The 25,976-nt window shown below is 39.5% G+C and overlaps 1 protein-coding gene across 1 annotated transcript; it reads right to left on the reverse strand.

The window, feature by feature from the left end:
• Positions 1-415: 415 nt before the first annotated feature.
• Positions 416-15,784, reverse strand: vwa7 (von Willebrand factor A domain containing 7). Its single transcript, XM_041795879.1, has 16 exons — positions 15,539-15,784; positions 15,138-15,371; positions 14,843-14,939; positions 10,165-10,299; positions 9,858-10,053; positions 9,548-9,717; positions 6,858-6,970; positions 6,619-6,735; positions 5,783-6,004; positions 5,227-5,359; positions 3,528-3,680; positions 3,126-3,218; positions 2,738-3,018; positions 2,520-2,656; positions 2,248-2,407; positions 416-946 (listed from the first exon to the last, which is right to left on the reverse strand). Exons 1-16 carry the CDS (start codon positions 15,782-15,784, stop codon positions 416-418), a joined length of 3,018 nt encoding a protein of 1,005 aa, XP_041651813.1.
• Positions 15,785-25,976: the final 10,192 nt, after the last annotated feature.

The raw sequence follows: 25,976 nt of genomic DNA on the forward strand, positions 1-25,976 counted from the left end.
AATCTCCCATGCTGATGGGATCTGCTTTTACTTTTCTGTTGGCTCTTTTCAGCAGGCCATTGGGGTGGTTCACAGCCAAGTGCATACTGACTGGGATGAGGGTCAGCACCTCCAAGACTGACGCCACAGTTCTAGAACATGATGGACTGCTCATTTCATGTGTGAGTGATTCTCTGCCTCAAGTGAGGGAGTTCAAGTATCTCAGATTGTGTGCCCAAGTGGGAAGACAGCCCAGGATAGACCAAGAACTTTCTGGAAAGACCTCTGGATCTCCCAGAAGGAGCTGGAGAAAGTTGTTTGTTAGAGGAAGTCACCTTATGCTTAGTCTTCAACACTGGGATCTAGCCCTGGATGAGCAGAAGAGGATGGATGGATGGCTGGATGGATGGCTGGATGGATGGATGGATGGATGAACCTAAAGTAAACAAAACCACAGTAGACCCAAGAAGATGAAAAAGACCTCTGTTAGGGTCTTCCGTCCAGCGCTATTGGCGTCTGTGCTCATGTCTCTTAATTGTCTCTGCTGTCCCGATGTTAGATGGCAACGTTTCATATTTCCAGCTGTATCCCAAATCAGAAACTCTGCCTGAGAAGAGCAACAGCTTGAAGTGTACCTCACCCAAAGTGGCTGAGATGAACCCAGTGCCCAATCAGAAACATTCAAAGCAGGGTCTCCTTTCCGTAATCTGGCCTTGTAGATGTTGTGGTCTTCCCTGGTTGTTTGGTTCTTGTTTTCCTGTTGCTGGTCTTCACTTAAACTGTCTTCAGTAGATGGGGGAAATAGAGTAAGAATGCCGTCACCCTTCTTCAGCTGGAGAGCAGCAAGGCCAGAGCGCCCCCTGTCAGACACGACCAGGGATATAGTCCAGTTTGACTGACTGCAGATAGAACCACAGGTAGACAGCACCTGTGCTGCAGAACACGAAGGTGGGGAGGTGTCAGGATCCTACAGGTGAAAGAGAAAAGAAGTCAGTGTTGTAAAAATAAAATTCAACAGCCATTTGATCTATCGAGCAGAGATGGGCACAGCTGAGTCAAGTCAAGTCTTTGAGGGCAAGTCCAAGTCAAGTCTGAAGTCTTTTTTGCAGGGATCATCAACTCCATTTGCTCAGGGGCCAGCTTCTTCTTAAGAGGTGCTATGGGGGCTGGACATTGACATAATTAATATTAATATTTTGGTAATTTCCTTTCAAAATTGATGCAACTTTGAGCCCTTAACTGAGAGATCAGTCTCTATCACCTATACTGCAGCCAGCTACAAGGGGGCGATCAAGATATTTGAGCTACATATTTCTGGAGCCCTCATGATGCCTTCCACTGAGTTTGTTGCTAATATGCTGTGTTGTGATTGGCCAAAAACACAGCCATAAAACTGATCTTCTGTGTAGATTTTCAGAGAGGAAAACTGCACTCTCAAAGAGACTTATGTAAAAAATTGCTCCAAAAAAAATGCATGCTTTAATCAAGATAAGAACGATAAATATGCTGTGACCATGCCAAATTACAGAAATACAATAGTTTTTATTTGAACTTTAAGGAAAAAAGTTAAAATTTAGAATGCCATATTTTCCCTTCTCAACATTTTTTAATTTAATAATTCTCTGAGAGCCAGATAAGATGCCATGGGGGGGCCTAATGTGGCTCCCGGGCCTCCAGTAGATGATCACTGTTTTATTGGCAGCCATATATCAATGTCAAGTCTCAAGTCCTCCAGGGGAAGTCCATTTTTGTATCAATTCCCTGAAGGGCAAGTCAAGAACAAGCCAACATATCCATGTGGGTCCCATATGAGTTATATTCATGCTACAAATATGGGCTCCAAGTGGGTTCACCCAAAGGTTCCATGGTGGCCCCAGCTGTGATTGCCCATTTGGACTTCAAGTGGGTTTTGGATTGGGGTTACCTGGACAATCCATATGAGAGCCATTTAGGACCAATCTCTAGAGATCCCAGCTATATCCCACTTAGTCTACATGGGGAATCACAGGTGGGGCCACCATGAAACCTGCAGACAAACCCACTTAGAGCCCATGTTTGCAGACCTCACATAACTCATATGGGGTCTACATGGACACACTGGCCGGGAAGTCTAAGTCAAGTTTCTTAGGTTCATGTCCAAGTCAAATCTCAAGTCTTTGAGAGGCAATTCAAATCTAGTCTCAAATCTCTGTGAGTGTGACTGATTCTGATTCTCAAACTAAAGTCTCCATCTCTGCAGAAGCAATAAAATCTTAAGTTAGTACTCACTGGTGGGACCACAGTCAAGTAGACCACTGCATAGTTTGAGTCTGGAGAGTCATGGGCATGGACAGTCAGTGTGAGGGTGACAGTAGCTCCAGCCTGAGCTGTGGCAGGAGTGTGGAGCTCCACCTGACCATGGAAAGACCCCTGCTCTGCAACATGGAACCTAAAGGAGAGGCACTTACATTTAGGAGCTAGAAAGGTTTCTTTATTGCACAGTATAACCAAGTATGAAATCAAATAGCATGATACAACCCTCACTGTCAAATCAGCTCTACCTGTGATGTCCTTTCTTTTGAAAATATCCAAAGTCATCTTCACCAGTGAGACTGAAGAGTCGGGCTGGGCCATGGTTCAGGATGTTAAATTCCACCATGGTGCTGTGACCAGGTACCAGACATGGGGCGGTCAACACCTGAAGAGAAAGAAACACAAACTGTAAACTCTGATCAGAGCAGGTCTGGTGGGTTTGAGGTAAATGACAGTAAGAGCCTACCTGTATCTGAACATGAGTCGGATGGATCATCTCTGTAGAAGCTCGCTCCAGCTTGTTTCCTCTGCTGTCTCTGCCTAATAGTCGAACACTGAAGGGAACTCTGGGAACAGACTCCACCCGTCCCACCAGCTCCCCCACAGAGTAGGGTGATGAAGAGGAGGAGTTCATCTTCACATGCTGGATGCTCTCTCCATCAGCTCCCATCAGCATCACATGACTGAAAGACACATCCTCATCTGGAGAGAGACCAGTCACAGCCAGCACCAGAAATGCAGGGACACCTGGGAAACCAAACAGAAAAAAGATGACAATTAAAAATGGTTGGAAAGCTCATAATTACACAATCAACACACTATGACTTTAAAATCAATTCAACCGAATGCCTTACCAGCTATTGGGCTGCCCTCCATTCTGGACAGACCTGGGTGAGTCTCATTGGTTACTGTGGCAAAGTAATAGAGGAAATCTACACTGCTGTCACCTGCAGAAAAAGACAGCTCTTTTATCCTCTCTTACCACAGATGCAGTCATTTTGATTAAGAAAAGGATAAAAGAATAACCCTTTGGTAGCCAACTATATCATACACGGCTGACATGCATGCCCCCTTCGAGTGAAAAATTCTTTAGTCTAAGAATGTTCTAATTCTGTCATCTGACGTAAACAGAGAAAATAACAGAATATCTCAAAGCTATGCCAACAAAAGTTGTGAAGGAGACTGCTCACATTCCCATTATTCCACAGACCATAGCTGCAGTTATGCCATCAATGTCATCCATTCTTGCCTTTTACCTATTACACTGAATGTCAGAGGTCCATCACTCTTGGCTTGTAGTTTCCACTGGCCTGGTTGTACAGGAGAAAGCAGGGTGATACGGTAAAGACCCTCAAAATGCTGCATCTCAGCCAGAGATGCCTGATCCCCCAACAAAGACTGGCTTTGGCCTGACAAAGAAAGGAAGCTAATTAATGTGAATATTCAAATACAAAGCATTTTAGGGGCAACAGGTGTAAGAAAATACTAAGTGCTTTTCCACTGATTTCAAAAAAGAGAGAAAAATAATGTCGCCATTGTCAAGACAGGGAGATAAAGGGGATAGCTTTCAGGGGTCCAGCCAGCAAAATCATGGTCCTTGGTAAGGTTAAGCTGTGATAACCATATTTTATTTTTAACCTGAATAATAAACATTCTTATCAAAACACAAAACATGAATTAAATTTAATTCATTTATTTTCAAAATGTAAACCCCTTTTATTAGGCCATTCTGTGAGCAAATGTCAGAATGCCAGAAATAAAATAGAGGAAACAGAGACAATGTTTTTATTTTTAATTTAGTGAATAATTGGATCATCAAGAAAAGACACAAAGTGGATGAAAAGTGGTGAGAATGTGTTAAAACAGAAACAAAAAGGGCATGGGTTAAAAGTGGCAAAAAAACTGGACAAAAATAGAGTAAGGTAGCCATCAAAGCGTTAAAAATCAGCAAAAAGTGGCTAAAAAAACCCCATGCAAATCTGCGAAAAGTGGCAAAAAGGGAAACATTTGCTCAAAATGATAAAATGTGCAAAAAGTGGGAAAAAATGACAAAAGGTTACAAAAACATATTGCAGAAAATGGAAGGGGGCAAAAAGTGGCAGAAAAAATAAATGGGTAAGAAAGAGCAAAAATGGGATAATGGCAAAAAAAAACGGACAAAAAAAATAGGAAATAATGGATGAAAAAGCAGCAAAATGGGGCAAAAAAAGGCATAGAGTGGCAAATAAGTGCAAAATAATGGCAAAAGGCAGCTAATTTAGTCAATAAGTTGCAAAAAGATGTTGCAGAAATGGGCAAATGTGGTTAAAAAGTCATAAATAGGAGGAAAAGGGGAAAAACAGAATAAAAGTGGCAAAAAAAAGTTTTTAAGAAGTGACAAAAATTTAGGAGAACAGTGGAAAAATGGGTGAAAGCATCAGAAAGTGTCAAAATAGACAAAAATTGGCAGGTGGGATAAAGAAATTGTCAAAAGTGTGGCCAAAGTTGCAAATAAATGTTGCAGAAATGGGCAAAAATGTGCAAATATGGGTAAAAATTGTTTTAGAAAAGTTGCAGAAATGGGGCAAAAAAATACAAAAAATGGGATAAAAGTGGCAAAAATGGGCAAAAGTTGGCAAAAAGCAGCAAAAAACTTGATTAAAAATGGCCAAAAGTTTTTGCAATAATGGATGGAAAAAAGTTCTAAAGTGGATAAGAAGTACTTCAGAAAAATCATTCCAACATGAGAACTGAATAATAGCTTGCCACACCTTTCAGTTTCAAAATGAGGTAACTGTTAGCCAGGAAGCTAGCACCAAAGCTACTGATCAAACACACAAACACTGATATCATCAATAAATCACTGCTGGGGAGGGCCCGTCCTCTGGGTCTGTCAGGGGGCCCGGCCAGATCTGTGGGCGGCCTGGCTATTGTGAAATGGTTGTTAATCAACAGGTTGTGACGAGCCTTATGTACCTGATGGATTGGTAAGGATACATCCAGTTAGAATGCCAGCAATGTGAAGGGTGATGTTTTTTACTGAGCTGTCGACTCTGAAGGAATGGGAGGACATCGGCTCTTCATCGCTTTCCACATGGAGGAGGGTCACCTGGGGGGAAGAAGAATAAGTGCCTGTTTTGACTTCAGAAAGATTCAAAACATCTCAAATTAAACTTTCTGTATTAAAAAAAGTTACATGGCATCTTGCATGACAAGTACATGTATGATTATTTCAAACTGTTTCAAAGTAGGACTGTCATCAGCAACCTCAGACCACTATAACACTGATAAAGATAAGATGAAAGATCTGTGGGGAATATGAAATTCTTCTTAAAAACTGCTTTAGTGGGTTTAAGAACAACTTTCTTCCAACAAAATGTTGCTTAAGACCTGATAAGTGAATTATGTATCTGTAACCAGAGAGCAGGAGTCAGTGTGTGCATACAAATTGTCAGAATCCATAAACATTCAGAAGTGCTTTTGCCTAGAGATGTCCCTTGATTTGGTTCCTCACAGCATCTACCTGCCGTACCTTGTTGACAGCTGTGTTATCCTCCACTACGGTGGAGACTCTGTGGATGTCAGAATTGGTGGTGAATATTGTCAGTCCTCCTGACAGCGAGGACAGGGAAGAATAGAGAGAAAATCGATCAGGAGACTGAAGCTTCCTGCTCATTCTCCTCCTCCTCCTCCTCCTCCTCCTTCTACTGATCTCTTTGGTGTAGTTTGGGTCCTCAGTCAGCAGAAATGTAATCTGTGGGAAATAAAAACCAAAACATGAGGCTAATGCTGGCTGCACACTGAACAGTTTTAGGCCTGATTTGGAGCCTCCCAGATCTGTAATCATATCAGACTTTTTCATAGCCACTCTAACATGAGATCATAAACAATTCAGTCAGGAACACTTTTCATAAATTAAACCATTTTATTGCAAAATGGATACACAGTTCTACTTTGGGGAGAAGCTCTGCTTAAAAGATGCTTCCTGAGTTAGTCAAGCAGTATGCTTTGACCTTCCAGGGACCACATGGCAAGAAACACTCCTATTTATGACGATGCATACTGAGTACAATAAAATTAGTTCAAAATCAATTAATTCATAGTATCATGAATCTGACTATGAGGGTGCAACAAGCTTTTTGCTATGAAGGAGGAGGCTGGGGGGGGGGGGGGGTTACACTTTGCCAGCAGCAGCAGCAGCAGCAGTGTGGTGCATCAGCCTTAATGCAAGCAGGGATTAGTGAGAAGTAAGTCATATGTAAGTACACTGCTGTGTTGAAAGAAAGAGCTGTGATTGGCTGTGGGAGCTGGGAGATAACTGGACATTTGAACGTGCAACCCCGTTGAGAGCAGCAGAATCTCACCTACCTTGCTTTGTTTCTCCAGTGCGAGAGCTTTTACCGCATCAAACAGGTGGGCGTCTTTAGGAGAAGCATCAGTGAACACAAATATCTCTGATAGTGGTGGACTGTGAGTTAGGGCCAGCTGAAGAACAGCAGATTGAGTAGTTAAAACAGCATGTATCTGTAATTCACATATGGGACATGCTCACAGACTTATTCATGTATCTGATGACAGCCAAGAAAGAAAACAGGACCTTAAGTTACCTGAATAGCTGACAGACACATTTCTGGTTCATCACCTCCTCCCAGTGCCATCAGGTCCTCCATGAAGATCATGAACTGGTCTGGATCCTCAGTCTCAAACACGGGTCCAAACTCTATTGAAGGCAGTAGATGGAAAAATAAGATAGTAAGCAAAGGCTCTTCTTAGAGATCTGGATCCTTTTTCTCAACTGAGTCATGACTGAGTCTGAATGCGTTTTGACTTCATATCTTATATTACTTTTTTCTGTGTACAGCTGTTTGCCTCTGCTGCCTGTCTTGATCATGACACTCTTGAAAAATAACTTCTAATCTCACCATGTTTCCCTCCTTGTTAAATAAAGGTGAAATAAAAAGATGAGGGGCGGGCTTTCTGCTTCCAAACAGCTCTTCATTTGATAAGCGTTTTGCCTTTTTTACGTCAGCCCTTGCTCAGTCTAAACATATTGTTTATCCACCTAAGCTGGATTTTAAAATGAAAATCTCTTTAGATTAAAAAACAAACATTCACAAACTTTGTGATTATCCGAGCATAAAGCCGCAATCACAGGCTAGTGGCCTGAGGGCCACATATCTGCCCCCCACAGCTTCCTGTCCCATAAAAGTCAGAAACTGTGAGGTGGAAAAAATATGTTGCTATATTTAGGGTATCATGTTGTTTTAAATCCCTACAACTGTTACAGAAACCTCCAGAATAACCAATACTAAAGCGGATTTGTTAGAAACAACCTAACCTTTGGGCCTGAAATCAACCTGTCAGCCATACTATAGCTAAAGCAATCGAAGCCATGTTAGCTCATGTAGCTAAAGCCAAAGCTGATGAAGCTAAGTTAGCTTATTTAGCTAAAGATAACAAAAATAGCCATGTAGCATTGCATGAGGTAATGTACCTACATTTCTTATGTTGCTGTCTTAGCTATATAGCTGTAACCATGTCTTTCTAAAGCTTACATTGCTAAAGCTAAAGCTAACATAGCTAAATTGGCTTACTTAGTAACACTGCCTATGTAGCTATGGTAGCTTTAACTATGTAGCTAAAGCGAACTTAGCCAAATCATAACCATTTCTAGAATGTGAAATGTGAAGTTGCCAGCAAATTATATCACTTCAATCCTGATGGAGATGGAATCTCATTGTAATGGTCTGGAAGAGGAATTTTCTGGCTCTCTCGTTCATTAAAGGTCGATCAGAGCAACAATATCGTCATGGTTTGCATGCTCAGCTCCAGAGTAAACTCGCCATGGTAGCTGTTCCAGTTGCTACCTATTGCTGGAGCCAGTTGTTGAAACTAACGTGCAAGTACTCACCGTGTGCCATAAATTAGATTGCAGTTTCAGTCTCACTTTTACCCCACACCTCCTTTATATTTATGACTGCTGGTTCCCTAGCTTGTGGTCAGTTCATTTCCATATTGCCATGTGGCTGCACCAGAGTTTATGTTAGCCAGTATTTACTGGCTTTTGGCTGGTTTACAGTCAAATATCCAACAGATAAAAATATTAACGGACAAAATGGTTTCCAGTTAAGGCCCAAATAAAATCAGCGGTATGGAAAGATTTTGAGTTAGTCATCGCTGCAGGTAATAAAGAAGGGGAACTGCAGCTTAGCGGTTTAAACACCGATGCAGCAGCCAGGACAACGACGGGCCTGGGTTGAGCAGAAAGTTGGAGTGGACTTCGATGAGTGGGTAAGTCTACCTATGGCTATCCACAGTGGACCATTTTGTCTTTCTACACAACAGCTGGTTGGATGTGAATGTTTTAGCAGCAGTTACAGCTGGGTTCATCCATTTAAAAGGACTTGGACAATTCACCGTAAGACTCGATTTTTATTTGTAATGCTGAGCTTTAAGGTGGTGTGTGTTGTTTATGGAGCACTGGTGTTATTTGTTTGGAATATTTGTGCTCTTAATGGTGGATGTTATTTGGCTGTTGTAAGCTGCTATGTTATGGTAACAGCTAATGTACTAACAGGCTAACTTAGGGCTAACAGAGCCAACATGACTCTAGGTGCTGTTGTTTACATGCTTTACTGTAGGCACTTGTGCAAGGAACTGCTTACAGCTTATATTATGTTTGTTTAAACCATTTACATTAAAACAAATAAAAAATGTCTTTTTACAGTCATTTCCCAGGTCCGGTCATTTGTTACATGTGTCAAGCAGGCTGTAATAACAGGGAAACGATAACTCGGGTTTACTGTGGGGCTTGGTTTCTACTGTCTGGGACTCGGGTCAATCTATTTAGGGAAAACATAAAGCGGTATCACAGTGTCTTGGTTTTTGTATGTTTCATTGCTGTTAAATGCTGCAGTCACACATGGCTATCTAGATTATATGTCCAGTAGTTGTTTGAAATGGGTGGAATCCTGGAAGACTGTCTGCCATTTTGGCTGAAGACAAAAAGTCTCGAGTAAACTCTGGGTTGCACTGCACACAACATGCAGAGATTCCTAGCTTTAAAAACTCGGACGCCTGTTATTTGAATGTTTTGGGCTAATATGACTCCATAGAAGGCCATTATTGAATGTGCATTGTTGATACAGAGTGACTTACTAAAGTGCAGTCAGCTTTGTATCCAGAATCTAAAACAGGTGTCAAAGCAAAATTTAAATGGGGTCAAAGACAACATGGATTTTTCATGCACTGATGGCAAAAATTTCCAAGGCTGTAAATTTGAGATGTAGACCAACACCTGGGTCATGGAAAGGCACAAGGAGAAAAGTGCCTGGCTGTCCAGGGCTGCGAGCTCGGCTCTGGATGATCGAATGGACCCGTAGACGAGCGGCAGTTATCTCATCAAACATGCTTCCTGTGGTGTCCATGACAAATACCAAAGCAGGGACCTGCTTCACACTGAAGAGCCTGTGAAAAGATTGATATTTACAAGGCTACTACAAAGCTGAAGATATTTTAGTAATGAATAAAAATCTTTGAGGAATCATGAGAAAATAACCTATAAAGTTCAGCTCACTGTATTTTCCTTATAACCTGTCAGAACATACCTTAGAAAGGTTTTGTGGCCCACGGTGTCTCTGAGGTCTCTGAGTACGCTCAGAGTAGCTTCAGTAGCCAGAGTAGCTGCTTCCTGATGAAGGTAATGGTGAGGGGAGAAGATCGGAGAAGTGCTGTCCTTGTTGATGCCCCCTTTGGCCCCAGTAGAGCGGCTGCTGTCCAAAATACCTCCATGACTGCATTTGCCTGTGAAAAGCAAGTTTTGAAATGACATTTAGACCTGATGACCTTTTGTATGAGTCTACTGAATTGTGAGCTGGGTTGCAGAAATTTAAAGGTTACATTTCACTGACACACCCTGAGGTTTGTGAGGAAAACTGCTGAAGTAGCCCGTGGTGAGCAGCTGGGAGTCTTGCTGTGTGTTTGTCAGTCTGGGCAGGAGGTTTCCTCGACAGGTTATACTGAAGCACTCCATACAGGTAGGAGTGTCACCTGTGGATACAAAGAGGGGTGGGTTTGGAGTGTTGTCGAGTCCAGAAGAAGTGTTATAATTTATAATCACACAAAATACTTTGCTTTTATCAGTAGTGTGGAGATTGTTTATGTTTTTGGTAAATATTTTAGTAGCTGGTGTATATGTCAATCCTACTAAGCTGTATTGCAATTAAGTGGAGGTTTTAATGCTTCCACTCCAGTAATAATAATCATAAGAGCAGAGGCATAGTATAAATTTTTCCATCCACCCATAAAAACATCCATATACAGGTCATTTTGACATCACAAGAGGACTTTAAGAGGTTTTCTTCAAACTTTCCACAGATTTCCACTCTGACTTAAGGATGGACTGATTAGGGTTTGAAGGCAAGAGTTTTTTTCTAGACATTTTTGTTTTAATCTTGATGATTATGGCCTACAGCTAATGAACATCAAAAATTCACTCTCTCTTGTGGAAAAGTCCAATTTGTGAAGGTTTCCTGATCCTTCAGTCTCTCCTCTTGGCTCAGTACACACAACCACAATCCTGGGGAAGACTGCTGACTTGATAAATGTCCATGGGACAATCATTGTTGTCCTCCTCAAAGATGGTAAGCCACAGAAGGTCACTGCTGAAAGGGCAGGCTGTTCTCAGAGGCTGTATAAAAAAAAGTTGACTGGAATGGAAAAGTGTAGTAAGAAAAGGTGCAGAAGAAACTGGGATGAGCTCAGGACTGTCAAACAAAGCAGATTCAAGAACTTGGGTGAGCTTCACAGGGGGTGGACTGAGGCTGGAGTCAGTGGATCTGGAGCCTCCATACACAGATGGGTCCAGGAAATGGACTACATGTGTTGTGCTCCTAATGCCAAGTCAATCCTGATGTTATGAGTCCCACCTGAGCCCAGGAGGAAAAGAACTGGGGCATCGCTCAGTGGTCAAAAGTCCTGTTTTCAGATGAAAGTAAATGTTGAATTTCATTTGGACATCAAGGTCCCAGAGTCTGGAGAAAGATCAGAGAGGCCCAGAATCCAAGCTGCTTAAAGTCCAGGGTTGCATATGAGCATAATTTTCCAGAGGTCAACATATTCTCTTAAATAAATCCTTTTTGGACTGATGATTTGTGATATTCTAATATTCTTAGAGTGTAAACCGTAATCATCAAGATTACAACAAAAAGTCTTAAAATGTTTTACTTTATATGAGATGAATGTAGAATATATGGAAGTTTCACGTCTTGAATTAAAACATAGGAATAAAAGCTTTTCAGGATATGCTAACATTTTAAGATGCACCTTAAGAAATCCTTTCAGTGGTTTTCCTCAAACATTTTCATAAATACCCACTCTGACTTTAATTGAACATACTGAATACATTTGGTCGTACAATGTTGGGATGAAAAACTACGTGAGCTCTTCTTCTTGACCCACAATGGTGCTTTCACGGTCTTGCTATTGTATTTTGGAAGCATAAAGTGACTCCAGGCTGTGGTTGTAGTTTAACGGTGCCATGGTACCATGTAAGTCATTAGTAAAGAAGAAAACATGCTAAGTGAGTAAGTTGACATTTGTAAAGTTTCCTTCAAAGCATTCTTCAGATGCTATTTCAGAAGCAAGAGATGAGCATAAGGCCCAATGACCTTGACCCCTGACCTCAGGATTTGTGCAAGGTTTGACAAAAATTCATCATTCATTTTTTTTTTAGTTCAGTTAATTAAGTTGTGAATCATGAGTGATCTACAACTATTTACAGCACACCTTAAACTTCAGGCTTTAGTTTTGAGCTTGAAAAGTCAAACCCATGATTGGTTCTTTTTCTCTGAAGGGATGTCGACCATCTCAAACGAGACTGCCTGTATTCAAAGACATGAAGTGAACTGTTGAGGATATATTCTGTAGATAAGCTGCCTTCCCACACATCAGCTATCCATTTATTATTATAAGCCACCCTGTACAACTGTTTAAATAGTAAGGTTTTTTGTGTGTTGGCGTATTGTATATGTTGCTAGGTGTGGTTGTGTAAGGAGGAGTTCCCTCTCTGAACTCAGTGGCATGCATACTGACCGTTGTTCTAGCTGTCTTCATTGACAAATTACTGACCTTCTAAGTCTGTGGTTTAGCCCTAAGTCAACCTACTTTTCCTGTGTGCCTGCATTCAGGCTCACATTCTCCACAGAGAAAAAACAAACGACAAAAGCTCTAACAAGCTTGGTTCAAAGAGGATTAACCCATGCGAGCAGGTAAAACATCACTGCAAAAACAGTACCTGCTATCCCTGTTTCATCCCTGGTAAAACAGTGCTGTATTCAGAACCTTATTTTAATATTTCCTATGTCTAAGCCACCCTTTATCTGTATTGAACTACCTTAGTAAACTACCTAACCAGACTACCTTTGAATCACTGAAAAACTCCATCAGACTAATATTAGCTTCTGTTGCTGCTGTACAGTAATCCTCCTAAGTCATGGTCAAAGTAGCATGATTAAAAAAAAAAAAATTCACAACCTTGTACTGTTAAAAATATTTATCAAAAGTTGCAATCCGTGTTAAAATCGGCGAGGCAAATGCTAATTAGTGAGTCAAAAAAAGCAACAACGTTTCATTATGATGTGTTTAAAGAGGCTCGGACTTTTGGAAATTCAAGGAGAATAAAATGAACTTATTGTGATTTGTTCAATGTTACATGAAGTGGAATTTTAGTTTTAAGCTAGAAATCTGAAAAATGTGGTCATATAAAGGAGAAATGTTTGTTTAATTAGTAATATAAAATAGATAAAAGTGAGATCAGTTAAAAACATATCTAATTTTTCCACCCCAAATGCACCAATGTTCCTATTAATGTTACCAATGTTATCAATAAAGAGTTTGATTATTAAGGCACATTAGTTAGAGTTCCATTATGAATAAAAATGTTATCTAATATTTGTTTGTGTTTTCATCAGTTTATTTCAGATTACTACCTGTAGGCTATTAATTGTATAAAATGAGTGTTTTTTACAGTTTGGCTTTTATTTTTATTTTTTTTAAAGAAAATATGATGTGACTAAAAGTAAAGACTAAAATATAAGGACTTTTTATTGACTAAATCTAGACTAAAACTATGATGGATGAACAGGACTAAAATGTGACTAAAACTAAACTATTTTTGTCTTAAGACTAAAACTTTGACTAAATCTTAAATGGGCTGCCAAAATGAACACTGCTGGACCCTGCAAATTTACTCAACTTTGCATTGCTTAACTGCTCTGTTCTGTCATTGGCATGAACAGCCCTTTTTCAAATCCAGTCTCAAATTCTCCACTGATTTGAGGTCTGATACGGCCACTCCAGATCATTTCCTGTGCTGTCTTTAAGCTGTTTTTAGGTGGCTGTTGCTACATGCTTGAGGTCATTCTCTTGCTGGAAAGTTCTTTTGCAGACTGAATCAAATTGTCATCCAGGATTTTCCTATATTTTCTACATTCCTTTTACCCTCAACCTTTACTGGACCGGCAGAGTCCCCACAGCATGATTCTGCCACCGCTGTGTTTCACACTGGGGATGGTGCACCTGTGGTGATGTGAAGTGTTGTGTCTTGGTCATATCAGACCAAAGAATTTCGTCTCTTGAACATCACATGCCTTTTGGTGAACTCTAGTCCAGATTTAATGAGTTTTCTTCAACAGTGGCTTTCTCATTGCCACTCTCTCATAAAGCTTTGACTGGTGAAGACCCCAGGCAACAGTTGTTGTATGCAGAGTCTCTCCAATCTCAGCTGCTGAAGCTTGAAACTCCTTCAGAGTAGTCATAGGAGTCTTGGTGGCCTCTCTCACTAGTCTCCTTTTTGCACGATCACTCAATTTATGAGGACGGCCTGATCTAGGCAGATTTACACATGTGCTATATTCCTTCCATTTCTTGATGTTCAGAGCCTTGGATTTTTTTTTATATCTATCCCCTGACTTTGAATGACTTTTTCTCTGAGTTGCTTGGAGTGTTCTTTTGTCTTCATGGTGTAATGGTGGCCAGGAATACTGATTAACCTGTGACTGACAGACACAGGTATCTTTATAATACACTCCCTGTAGAATTGTGCAACTACTAGCACCAGTTGGCTGGACCTCTTTTTATTCAGGTCAGTCACCTTAAAGGGGGTGAATATTTACACAGTCACTTATGTTACATTACATATTTTAATCTATTCGACATAACTTTTAGAAATCTGTTTTCATTTTGACATTAAAGAGTTTTTGTTGAATAAGCAACATTATTTTTTAACATGATTGATTTAGAAAATTAATGAGAGGGTAAAACATCCAATGGCATGATTTTTTAAGGCATTGTGAGACATTTGTATGTCAAGCCAGCAAAAACAGGTTAATGGAAGGGAATGTAAACCTCTCTCACAACTCACATTATGTTCGGATGCCAAGAATGCAGCAGGATAAGAAAGGATCCCTTCAACTGTTAGCTGACAAACCATGACACAGCAGTAGCTAAAGATATTCAGTATAATGTTCTCAGTCTGTTATTCATTTGCTTATTGAACCATCACTTCAGTATCCGATTAGCAGACATGAATTACCTTTAGCCACAGGCACAGCAGGCTCCTCAGGCTGCAGAAGGTGGAGATAAATTTCCTGCTTGCCCATCTCAACCCAGTTACTGTGGCTGTAGAAATCCTGAGCGGACAAATGTTAAAAAATAATAGCATTGCTTCTTTTGTTTTAAATATAAACAGGAATAAGCTGTGAGTCTTTGCTGTTTCTGCTCTGTGCAAAGCACTCCATTCTTTCAGACCAACATTGATGGTATTTATTATACCACATCTATGTTTGATTTTACACTGTGAGTATTTGTGTAATAGTGTCACCATGTACCTGCAGGGAGTGAAATAGCTGTCCCAAGCTGTGATGAGCACTTTGGTACTTTTTGGCCCGCACTGAGAGCAGAGTCTGAGTCCAAAACTGGCGTAACATCCCGATGGCACTGTCCACTCTCTCTGAATCAAAGTGGTACACTGGATCAGCTCGGGTGGAGCTCAGGAAGTCCATGGCTGCGTTGGACTTCACCACCTCTCCCACAGCTCTCCAAAAGCCACGGCCCAGCCTGGTCTGGAAGGGATACAGCAATATGTTACCAAGTGTTTATTCTCATTATAAACCACTCAACTCTTTTGGAATTCAGGTTTGATATGTCAAATATGTAACCACAGTAAATCCTGTAAAATTCCAAGTTAGCCAGATAAACAACAGATATCTTGACCGCAGCCACATCTCACCAGATTTTCTTGGTTTTCTTGGTGTTTTTTTAAGTCCCTCAGTGTCTCCATGGTGACGTTGAGAATGGCCTGCTCAGTGATGTATTGATGTGTTTGTGAGTCCCAGGATAATGTCAGCACCCGAGACCAGAAGTTAGGGAGGAAGCCAGAGCATGGTAAGGCCAGGAAGAGAAGGTAGGCGAGGAAAAAACAGTACATCCGTCGCCAAATCCCTTCCCAAATTCTTTCTCTGCCTTGTGTCATCATGTGTCGGGACGGGTCAGAGGGTCACATCCTACCTGCATTAAAAACACTGCTGTCACACACTGTTGTACACAGTCAGGAGGAGGCACAGGAATTCAGGAGTCATTAGTAGTTGTGTTATGAATTAAAATACAAAACAGCCTGTATTTCTACCATGTTTTGGTCCTAATGAGCTAATTAACACAAAAGGTACTGTATGTAATAGCTCTGTAGGTTTTTATGGCTCTCAGTGGAGCTGAAGGGTTTTTATTTGTTTTCTGTCTGTATGTAGCTACAGTGCTGTGGAAAAGTATTTGCCCCTTTTCTGATTTCTTGATTTTTTTTTAGCATATTTGTGCCTTGATTTAGCTTTGTTAGCTTTAGCTGAAGCTAATCTAGCTATGCTAGGAATGTAATTAATGTCACTACATAAGCTAATGTAGCTAAGTTAGATGTAGCAACCTGAGCATTAGCAAAAATAGCTGAAGCTTACGTAGCTATGTAGATTACATAGCTAGGTATCTTACATAGCTGCTTTGTAAGTTTAGCATTAGCTAGGTAAGCCATTCAGCTAAGCTTTCCATAGCAAAGTAAGCTTTAGCAATGTGAGTTTTAGGTAACACAAGAAGAAGCTAACTTAGCTATGTAGATAACTAAGATATGATATCATGAAATGGAAGGAATATGGCATAAGGGTAAATCTGCCTAGATCAGGCCGTCCTCATAAATTGAGTGACCGTGCAAGAAGGAGACTAGTGAGAGAGACCACCAAGACACCTATGACCACTGTGAAGGAGTTTCAAGCTTCAGCAGCTGAGATGGGAGAGACTCTGCATACAACAACTATCTTCAGCAGTCAAAGCTTTATGGGAGCATGGCGAAGAGAAAGCCACTGTTGAAGAAAACTCAAATTAAATCTGGACTAGAAATCCCCAAAAGGTGGGAGACTCCATGGTCAAGTGGGAGAACGTCCTGTGGCCTGATGAGACCAAAAATGGTGCTTTTCAAACATTGCACATCACCACAAACACACCATCCCCACTGTGAAGCACAGTGGTGGCAGTATCATGCTGCGGGGATGCTTCTCAACAGACGGCCCTGGAAGGCTTGTAAAGGTAGAGGGTAAAATGAATGCAGAAACATTTGGGAAAATCCTGAAGGACAATCTCATTCAGTTTGCAAGAGCACACAGTGAAAGCTACGCAGAAATGGTTTATCGACAGCAAGGGAAATGTTCAAGAGTAGCCAAGTCAAAGCCCAGACCTCAATCCAATAGAGGATTTATGGCTGGACTAGACAGTCACTGTCTAGATGGCTAGAGCTGTATCTACTATACTGACTTGAAGGAGTGAATATTTATGCAGTCACTCAATTTACATTACATATTTTCATTTGCTTTGTAGAAATATTTTTTCATTTCGACATTATATGTTTTTATATTTTGGCAGAAAAAGCCAAATAATATTGACCATAACTGATTTATAAAATCAATTAAAAGGTAACACATCCAAGGGGGTTGAATACTTTTTCATATGCACTGACCAAGACATTCAAAACAAACATCTTCAATGCCATCCATCGTTCATTTGCTCTACCTGATACCTGTGTAGGCAGCTGTTCTCATTCTTCATAATTAGGAGCAGAGATTAAAGGATTACTTCCCAGTTTTAAATGATTGAAGATTTTTCCCACTCTCTAAAAGCGCCCGCCCAATCACCACCTCCTTTTGAAATATTTTGTGCTAAATCAGCCAGTTCCAGTCATCCATGTGCTCCTTTTTTGTCATTTCCCACTCATTACTCCCCCCTCTCACATTTTCTCAGCCTTGTCTGTACACAGAGTCCCATTGTTCCCTGTCATCCTTATTGAGATACAATACTTTGCTTTTGTTCACATAGTCTGTGCTTTCACAAAGGGAGGGGGCTCAAACAAAGCATGAGGCCTATAAATACTGGTCCCACCCCTGTGCCACGGTCTCCATTTAGCAGAGCTGTTTTAATTCAACACTGTTTGTCTTTGAATTTGAGTGTACAACGAATCAGTATTTCAGTCATAGAGGCATCTCACACTCCAACAATCTTTTACGTCACATCTCTTGTTTTCCTATTTGTACTTTGGTTCAAGTCTTTGAAAAAGTGTTGACTCACAGTAATACCTACAGTGGTTATTCTCAACTGGTTGTTCAAGACCTGCACGGGGGTTACAGAGCTGTTTACAGTGGGTCACAAATGCGCCACAAGTGTATACAGTACATACACTCCAGGCAGAACTTTCCAAATCATGTTCAATCAATTTAATTTAACATAGGTGGACTCCTGTCGAAGTGTAGACATACCTCAGCAAAGATCAAGAGAAATGGGAGGAACCTGAGATAAATTTCAAGTGTTGCAAAGGGTCTGAACACTTATGTCAATGTGACATTTCAGTTTTTAATTTTTAATAAATTGACAAAAAAATCTGTTTTCACTTTGTCTTTGTGGGGTACTGAGTCTAGATTAATTAGAATAGAAATAAATTTAATCGACTGTAGCATCAGGCTGCAACATAGCGCAACTAAAAAAAGTGCAGAGGAGGAGAAAACTTTCTGAATGAACTGTACATCCTTTTTTACACCGCGTTCCACATTATTATGCAAACAACGTTTTTCTCTGATCTTCTAAATATCAATGCAAATGACAGTCATAATATTTTTCAAGTCATCAACAGTTAGAGTATAATTCAAATGTTTTTGAACAAACTTCATAATGATAACTATTATTTTTTTTAAAATAAAAACCTCAAAATGCACTTTTCCACATGTTCTACATTATTAAGCAGGCCACAGGTTTCAGCAATATGGGAAAGAAAAAGGATCTCTGCTGCTGAAAAGTGTCAAATAGTGTAATGCCTTGGACAAGGAATGAAAACATTCGATATTTCAGGAAAAATTAAGCATGATCATCGTACTGTGAAGAAATCTGTGTCTGATTCAGAGCACAGACGGGTTTGTGCAGATAAAGACATAATGAGGAAGGTTTCTGACGGACAAATACATCAGATTAAGAGAGCAGCTGCTAAAATGCCATTACAAAGCAGCAAACAGGTATTTGAAGCTGGTGGTGCCTCTGGAGTCCCACCAACCTCAAGGTGTAAGATCCTCCAGAGGCTTGCAGTCGTGTATAAACCTACTATTCAGCCAGCCCTAACCAATGCTCACAAGCAGAAATGGTTGCAGTGGGCCCAGAAATACATGAAGACTCATTTTCAAACATTCTTGTTGACTGATGAGTGCCGTGCAACCCTGGATGGTCCTGGATGGAGGAGTAGTGGATGGTTGGTGGATGGCCACCATGTCCCAACGAGGCCGGGACGTCAACAAGGAGGGGGCGGAGTCATGTTTGGGCCGGAATCATGAGGAGAGAGCTGGTAGGCCCCTTCAGGGTCCCTGAAGGTGGGAAAATGACCTCGGCAAAGTATATAGAGTTTCTGACTGACCACTTTCTTCCATGGTACAAAAAGAGAGCTGGGCCTTCTGCAGCAAAATTTTCTTCATGCATGACAATGCTCCATCTCATGCTGCAAAGAATCCCTCTGTGTCATTGGCTGCTATGGGCATAAAAGGAGAGAAACTCATGGTGTGGCCCCCATCCTCCCCTGACCTCAACCCTACTGAGAACCTTTGGAGCATCCTCAAGCTAAAGATCTATGAGGGTGGGAGGCAGTTCACATCAAAACTGCAGCTCTGGGAGGATATTCTGACATCCTGCAAAGAAATTCAAGCAGAAACTCTCCAAAAACTCACAAGTTCAATGGATGCAAGAATAGTGAAGGTGATATCAAAGAAGGGCTCCTATGTTAACATGGAACTTGGCCTGTTAAGATGTTTTTGATTGAAATAGCTTTGATTTCAGTAAATATGACCCCCTGATGCTGCAATTTTTACAAATGACCATTTTCAGTTCTTTACAACCTATAAAATGTTTTAAAAAGCTGTTGTGCTTAATAATGTGGAACAGTGCATTTTGAGGTTTTTAATTTTTAAAAAAATAATTTTTGTCATTATGAAGTTTGTTCAAAAACATTTGAATTATGCTCTAACAGCTGATGAGTTGAAAAATAATCTGACTGTCATTTGCATTAATATTTAGGAAAATCAGAGAAAAATATCATTTGCATAATAATGTGGAATGCGGTGTATTAGGGATGCACCAATAGTAGTAGTTGGTATCGGTGCTGAAACCAAGCCAAAGTACTCACTGTCATAAAACATAGCTGCACTCTGTATCATGCATCTTTGCATTCATTAATAGGGAAGGCAGGCAAAGTTAGAGCTGTGTCCACAGTTTGATAACACAAATGATGATGACAAAAATAGAGCAGACTGCAAACTATGCACTGAGATGAGGGTGAGGAGCATCTGATGAAAATAAAATAAACTTCTGAAATCATTTTCAGAATTGTAAAGCTATAACTGAGTATCCTACCTTTTCTAAATAACTAATCTAAGTACAAGTCTTGTACTTCTGATCTGAAATAAGTAGTGCTGGTGCATCCCTACATTTCATTTTTCTATTGCAGTGATAATGAGTAATGAGTTTACTCTGCTGGTTTTCCCCTGTGTTGATTTCAGGGTGTGGGAACAGATAGTACTAAACTGAACTCCCATAACTATTACTCTCTGAACTCTGCAAAAAATTAATGGAAGTTACATCAGCTTTAAAAGCTTTGAGCTGGACTGACCAAAAAAGTCTGGCTACAGATTATAGATGTCATATTTCCTCTTGCAGACTGTTACTGTGAGACGCCGTCTCTGTTAGAAGTGCTGTAATCTTCCTATTGATAGAATCAGTGCAATGCTACTTCCTGCTCTCCAGAGTGACCACGTTGTGTCTTGAGCAACAAATAGTTAAAAAGCCATAATTTAACACATGGTTGTTTTATCCCTAATTGACAAAGGAGAGTAAAAGAAGAGCTCTGTGTCTTTATGCTTAAACTAAAGAAGACTACAGCAGTCAAATGTGTTATAATGACTTTAAGTCAGCGATCACTCTGTACCAACAGGAGCTGATGTCTGCTCCACTTCAAACAGATTTTTCACACATTCACCAGCATATTAATGACAGTTTAAAAGTTAAGAATCAACTCATTTAATAAGGTTAAAATATGTATGCATAAGGTCACATGATGGGGCCATCTCCTGTTAGAATAGACATCCATATACACTTTAAACTTTGTTTCATAGTTCTAAGAAGCCAGTCATCACTCTGAAATGACATATTTTTATGCATTACCCACTAAGTATTGGATTTGGGCTCTCCATAACTGCTAAAGCATACTGTTTCATGTTTTAAGCTTAAATCTCCAATGACCCAATCTTTCCAGTTTACTTCAAATTTTGAAGGAACATTTTCACCAAAAAAGAGGCAGGACCACCATCTTCTGAGCAAAGTATCTAGATAGGTTCAAGTTATCAGTATAATCATATGGTTACATTTGGAATTTTTAAAAATGAGAAAATTGATGAATTTTTATGTAATAGTATTTTTATTATAGGTAAATTCTATATCCACAAATGTGGATTTTTTTTAAAGTTAATCCAAATTTTATTGCAATAAAAATGACTTGAACATATTTTCTCTGTCTTTGAAAAAGAAAAAGAAAGTGCCTTAAGACTGGATGAAATTATTGATTATATATCAAATTAACCCCTTGCAAATGTATTCATTTATCTAATTTTACTTTTTTTTTTTTTTTTGTCAGCTGCCCATGCTGCTTGGAGAAATGTGTAAAATGTTCAATGCCAATTTGCCTGTTTGTTATTTGGAAAATGCTGAATAAAAGATTTTTTTAAAAAGTTATCAATACAATGTATTTCCCATTGTAGATAAAAAAAATATTCATAAACAAAGTTTGGGAGTTACAGTTATTGAAATAAGTAAATTGCAAGCATTACAAACAGAGCAACATTTCATATATAAAACAGAAAAGATCAGCGGTCTTACCCGGAAGTGAAATATGTATAAGCCTGTTTCAGAATTACACCAACAGTGTCTCGCTTTAGCTTCATTACCTTGAGCTAAAGCTAACATAGCTGCACTAGCTATGCAGTTAACATAGCTACATAAGCCAATGTAGCTTTAGCAATGAGCAAACATAGTTAAATATAACAGAGCTTCGTAAGCTACATTAGCATAACATACATAACGTTAGCTTCATTTGTGTAGATACACATGAGCATGTTGGCGTTTGGCTTTTGCTACATAAGCTACGTCACCTACATAGCTTATGCAGCTAACAGAGCTATGTAAGCTAAGTTTTCTCCATTAGTGTGCTTTCATGGAGGATGAGCTATTTTCCAGTAAGCAGACTTTTAAGTCAGATTTATTAAACATTTAGAGATCAGGTTTTGAAGGTCAGGTTTTTAAATCTTACTGTTTGGTATCCTAACTCTAAGGCTACTTGAACCCTTATCCTATGAGTGTAATCTTATTTCATTTTTAACCTTTTAAGGCCTTTACACACTGAGTCGTTTTTTTTTGGTCCAAATTTTTTTGCATGTTTTAAATTAATATCGATTTAAAATGCTTATCATATTGACACAGAAACTTTTGTCTTTCTTCACATCAGTCCAAGTCACTCAGATGGATGATTGATGATTCCAAACAGCACCTGCTCCTCACTTCTCTCTCTTCCTCTGGCTATTAGTGGATAACGTCCATGTAAATACAACAGATAAAGGCGGGAGTTTTTTCCCACAACCACCTAACGGAGCCACAGGAGGAACCAAACAAAAAATCGGCTGGCTGACTTATTATTAATAGGTGGATTATTACCAATCAAAAATAATTGCCAATCTGCCAAAACTTTTTTTGAAACTTTGTGATCAAAGATCTGAGGAAAAAAAAACATCTGATAATAACATACTCAGTGTGCTTAGACCTTAAGTGTGTGTTTCTGTTCTGACAGATGTGGTGTCTTATAGCAATGGTCTGTGAGAGCGGGCATCTGAATGCTAGTGTCTACAGTCAGACCCCTCTTGGACCGTCAGTGTGCTTTCTCTTTATCATGGTTATTTACACAACAGCTGCTTGTATGAGTGCCATACAGTGTCATACAACTCTACAAAGCCATGATTCTTGTGATTTCAATCATTTTAATGTCCAACCAACACAACAGCAGCCATTTATTCTGTACAAAGATTAATCAAGTCATTTAATTCTTCATTTGAAGCTCTGCTGTACTCTCCTGATCGTAATAAAAATGGCCCAGTTCCATGGGAAGTTCCCTATAATCCAAAACCAGTTAACAATTTAACCTAAATTCTTGTCTGCTAGGGTCTCATTTATGGAGGTGGTGGATGCTGAAGCTGGACTATAAAAGTAAAGCCACATTGTATCATCCTCTCTCTCTGTATGTGAAAAATACAGAAAGTTATTCTAAATAAATGCAGAGTTTCTGTAGGCTCAAATACAGGGGACTAACATTTGGATCTTACTCTAACAATGGAATTATGTTGGACTTTAAGTCTGCTTTAAGTAATTATTCTGGCAATATTGTTTTTTGATTGTGTGATACTGACATGATAAATGAACAAAATGTAAAGAATCTGAACATTAAATTAAGACATTTGTAGCATATTTTCTACAAATCAAGCATTTTGTACAACTTTTAAAACTATGCTCGAGTGTCAAGAGAATCTCAAAAATGAGACTGGCTTGTGTACTGTACAAAACCTGAATGATAAATTATTGCTTGTGTGTATTCCTCAACTGTTTTTATTCTGTGCAACATATTCAGGCTTTTGTCTTTTATTGCGGAAGCGAATATTTCAGCTACATACTTGTGATTTATCGTGACACCCCAGTGTGAAGTTCACGGCTTAATATTCTCAATCATGTTCCTTAACAATTCGTTTCATAATTTACCATTTAACTGCAAACGGACACCCAACCGCTCAAATGATTTCAAACAGAATATGACTGTTCTTACCTCAGTTCATCCTAAAAGTTTTGTGTCTGGATTTTGTTCATAGACTGCAGCACAGCAATGAGAAGAGCCTTCAAAGTCCAGTAGGTACAGAGAAACCCCATGCATGTATGTGGATATGCAGACTTTCACAGCAGCAGCTCAAACGGGCCCAGAGTCTGAAATTCCTCTCAGTGAATTAAAGTTATTGAGTCTTCATGCTTGAGTCTTGCCGGCTCCTTCGTGTAAGACAGATAGGACTCCAGACTTGAACGGTGGAGTCACTTGTTGCTGAGTGCATTTGGTAAGGGAGCAAACCATGAGGCGAAAGACATCTCGTCATGGCTCCCCTACAGCTTTATGCACCTCCTTAGCCCCCATTATTGCACGGGGCATTGATTCACCACAATAGGGCTGCATATATTACCAGTCAGACTGTTCAACTGAGGCCCTTCCCCTCCCCCTGCCCCCCATCTATCACCCCCATCTCTCTTTTCCTCACAAGACCAAAGAAACATTGCTTTAAGGAAGAGCAAACACTAAAACTTGTCCTAGTTACCGCATATCTTATGGAAATAGGTCATCGGTTACAATTAAACACTGAAGACAGAGCTGGGGCCCAATTTAAGAAGGAGGTCTAACAAACTCTCAGTCTAACCCTGAGCTTTGAGTTGATCAATGCTCAAATGAGAAAGTCTGAATTTTCAGTTTCACAACAGGAGATTTGAGTTATTGAAATCAACTCTGAGTAGGTTAACTCTGAGTTGTGCATGTTTAAATGTCATGGAGTAATTATTATTGCAAAACTCAAGAGCATGGCATTGATTTTTGCTGTAAAATTGTTTAAAATCCCTTTAAACTGCATTTTGTGCTCAAAACTAATTTTCTCTGCTTGTGCTCAAAATGCCTGATTGCTTGCAAATCTGTAGTCTCTTGCTCAGATTTCTTGTGCTCATTGTTTTTTTTATTTTACTGGGGAAACCGCTTCCACATTACCTCTTTTTTGCTGGAAAATAAATCTTCCCTCAAGACGCAGTTTTCTTGCAGACTGAATAAAATTGTCCTCCAGGATTTTCCTGTGCTTTGTCACATTCACTTTAACCTCAACCTTTACAAGCCTTCCAGGGCCGGCTGGCAAGATGCTTTCCCACAGCATGATGCTGCCACCACCATGCTTCACAGTGGGGATGGTGTGTTGTCTCATCAGACCAAAGAACTTTCTTCCACTTGACATGGAGTCTCCCACATACCTTCTGACTTTAGTCCAGTTTTAATGCATTTTCTTCAACAGAGGCTTTCTCTTTGCCTCTCTCCCATGAAGCTTTGACTGGTAAAGGACCTAGGCAACAGTTGTCTGCAGAGTCTCTCCCATCTCAGCTGCTGTCACTCAAAACTAGCAAGAAAGAGTGATTAAAACTTGCAAGAATAAAATATAATAAAATATAATATTTATCTATCTCTTTAGTTTTCATCTATGACAGAAACAAATCAAAAGTTGAATCAAATGAACTGATTTTTTTCTGGTTTTATTGAGGTTAGATAAAGATAAATTGCTCAGAAATGATGCACCTCTCGGCTTTTCATGAAAACAAGTGATTAGCATGATCATAGTAGATCTAAATGTCATCTTCACTGAATTAAACTATAATTTACATTCAATCAAACGTACAATTCATGTGGAGAAATATATAGTAGGAACAGAGGCTGAGCAGCAAAATACTCTAAAGACAACCTATCCATATCACATGTGATAACTTCTCTAAATTTTTATCCCTAATGCCTGTCAAACATTCAGTCAAACAAGTAAACTGGATCTGTGCCAGTATTTGAAATGTATGAAGGAGGATGAAGGTCTGTGGAAAAAAAAAAAAGAAAAAGATGAATAATTTTTCCCCAATTTTGAGAAAAAAAGGGATGAGTTCTGATTTTAATCTCAGAATTCTGTCTTTGTTTCTAATGATTTGGGAAAAATGCTTTCAATTTTTCTTTCAGTAACGATAATCCTCTTCTGTATATTACAGCTTATCGTGGTGAAAGTTAATAGCATAAATTCTGCTGTTTCAGTTCCAACAAAAATGTTTTTGCTGAAACGTGTTCATTGTTTTTATAATGAAGGAAAAATAGCTACTGAAAGTGTTTGTATAGTAAAGTACATTTATTTGTCTAAAATAATTCACACGTTCGTTTGACTAGGGTAATGATATTAGCAGCGTAAAACGAGAGGAAATTAAATACAGAGTTAATAACGCAGAAGTAAAACAAGAATATTTGC

Source organism: Cheilinus undulatus, linkage group 2 (genome assembly GCF_018320785.1).
Source record: "Cheilinus undulatus linkage group 2, ASM1832078v1, whole genome shotgun sequence".
Taxonomy (NCBI): domain Eukaryota; kingdom Metazoa; phylum Chordata; class Actinopteri; order Labriformes; family Labridae; genus Cheilinus; species Cheilinus undulatus.

What these genes read in the sequence shown, in the direction of transcription:
- vwa7 (XM_041795879.1), bottom strand. Translation starts at nt 15,784, where the DNA reads ATGATGACACAAGGCAGAGAAAGAATTTGGGAAGGGATTTGGCGACGG. An exon ending in TGCTGTGCCTGTGGCTAAAG is followed by an intron (nt 10,300 to 14,842) that starts GTAATTCATGTC and finishes TTGTATCCACAG; the next exon opens with GTGACACTCCTACCTGTATG. An exon ending in ACTTGACTGTGGTCCCACCA is followed by an intron (nt 947 to 2,247) that starts GTGAGTACTAAC and finishes TTTCACCTGTAG; the next exon opens with GATCCTGACACCTCCCCACC.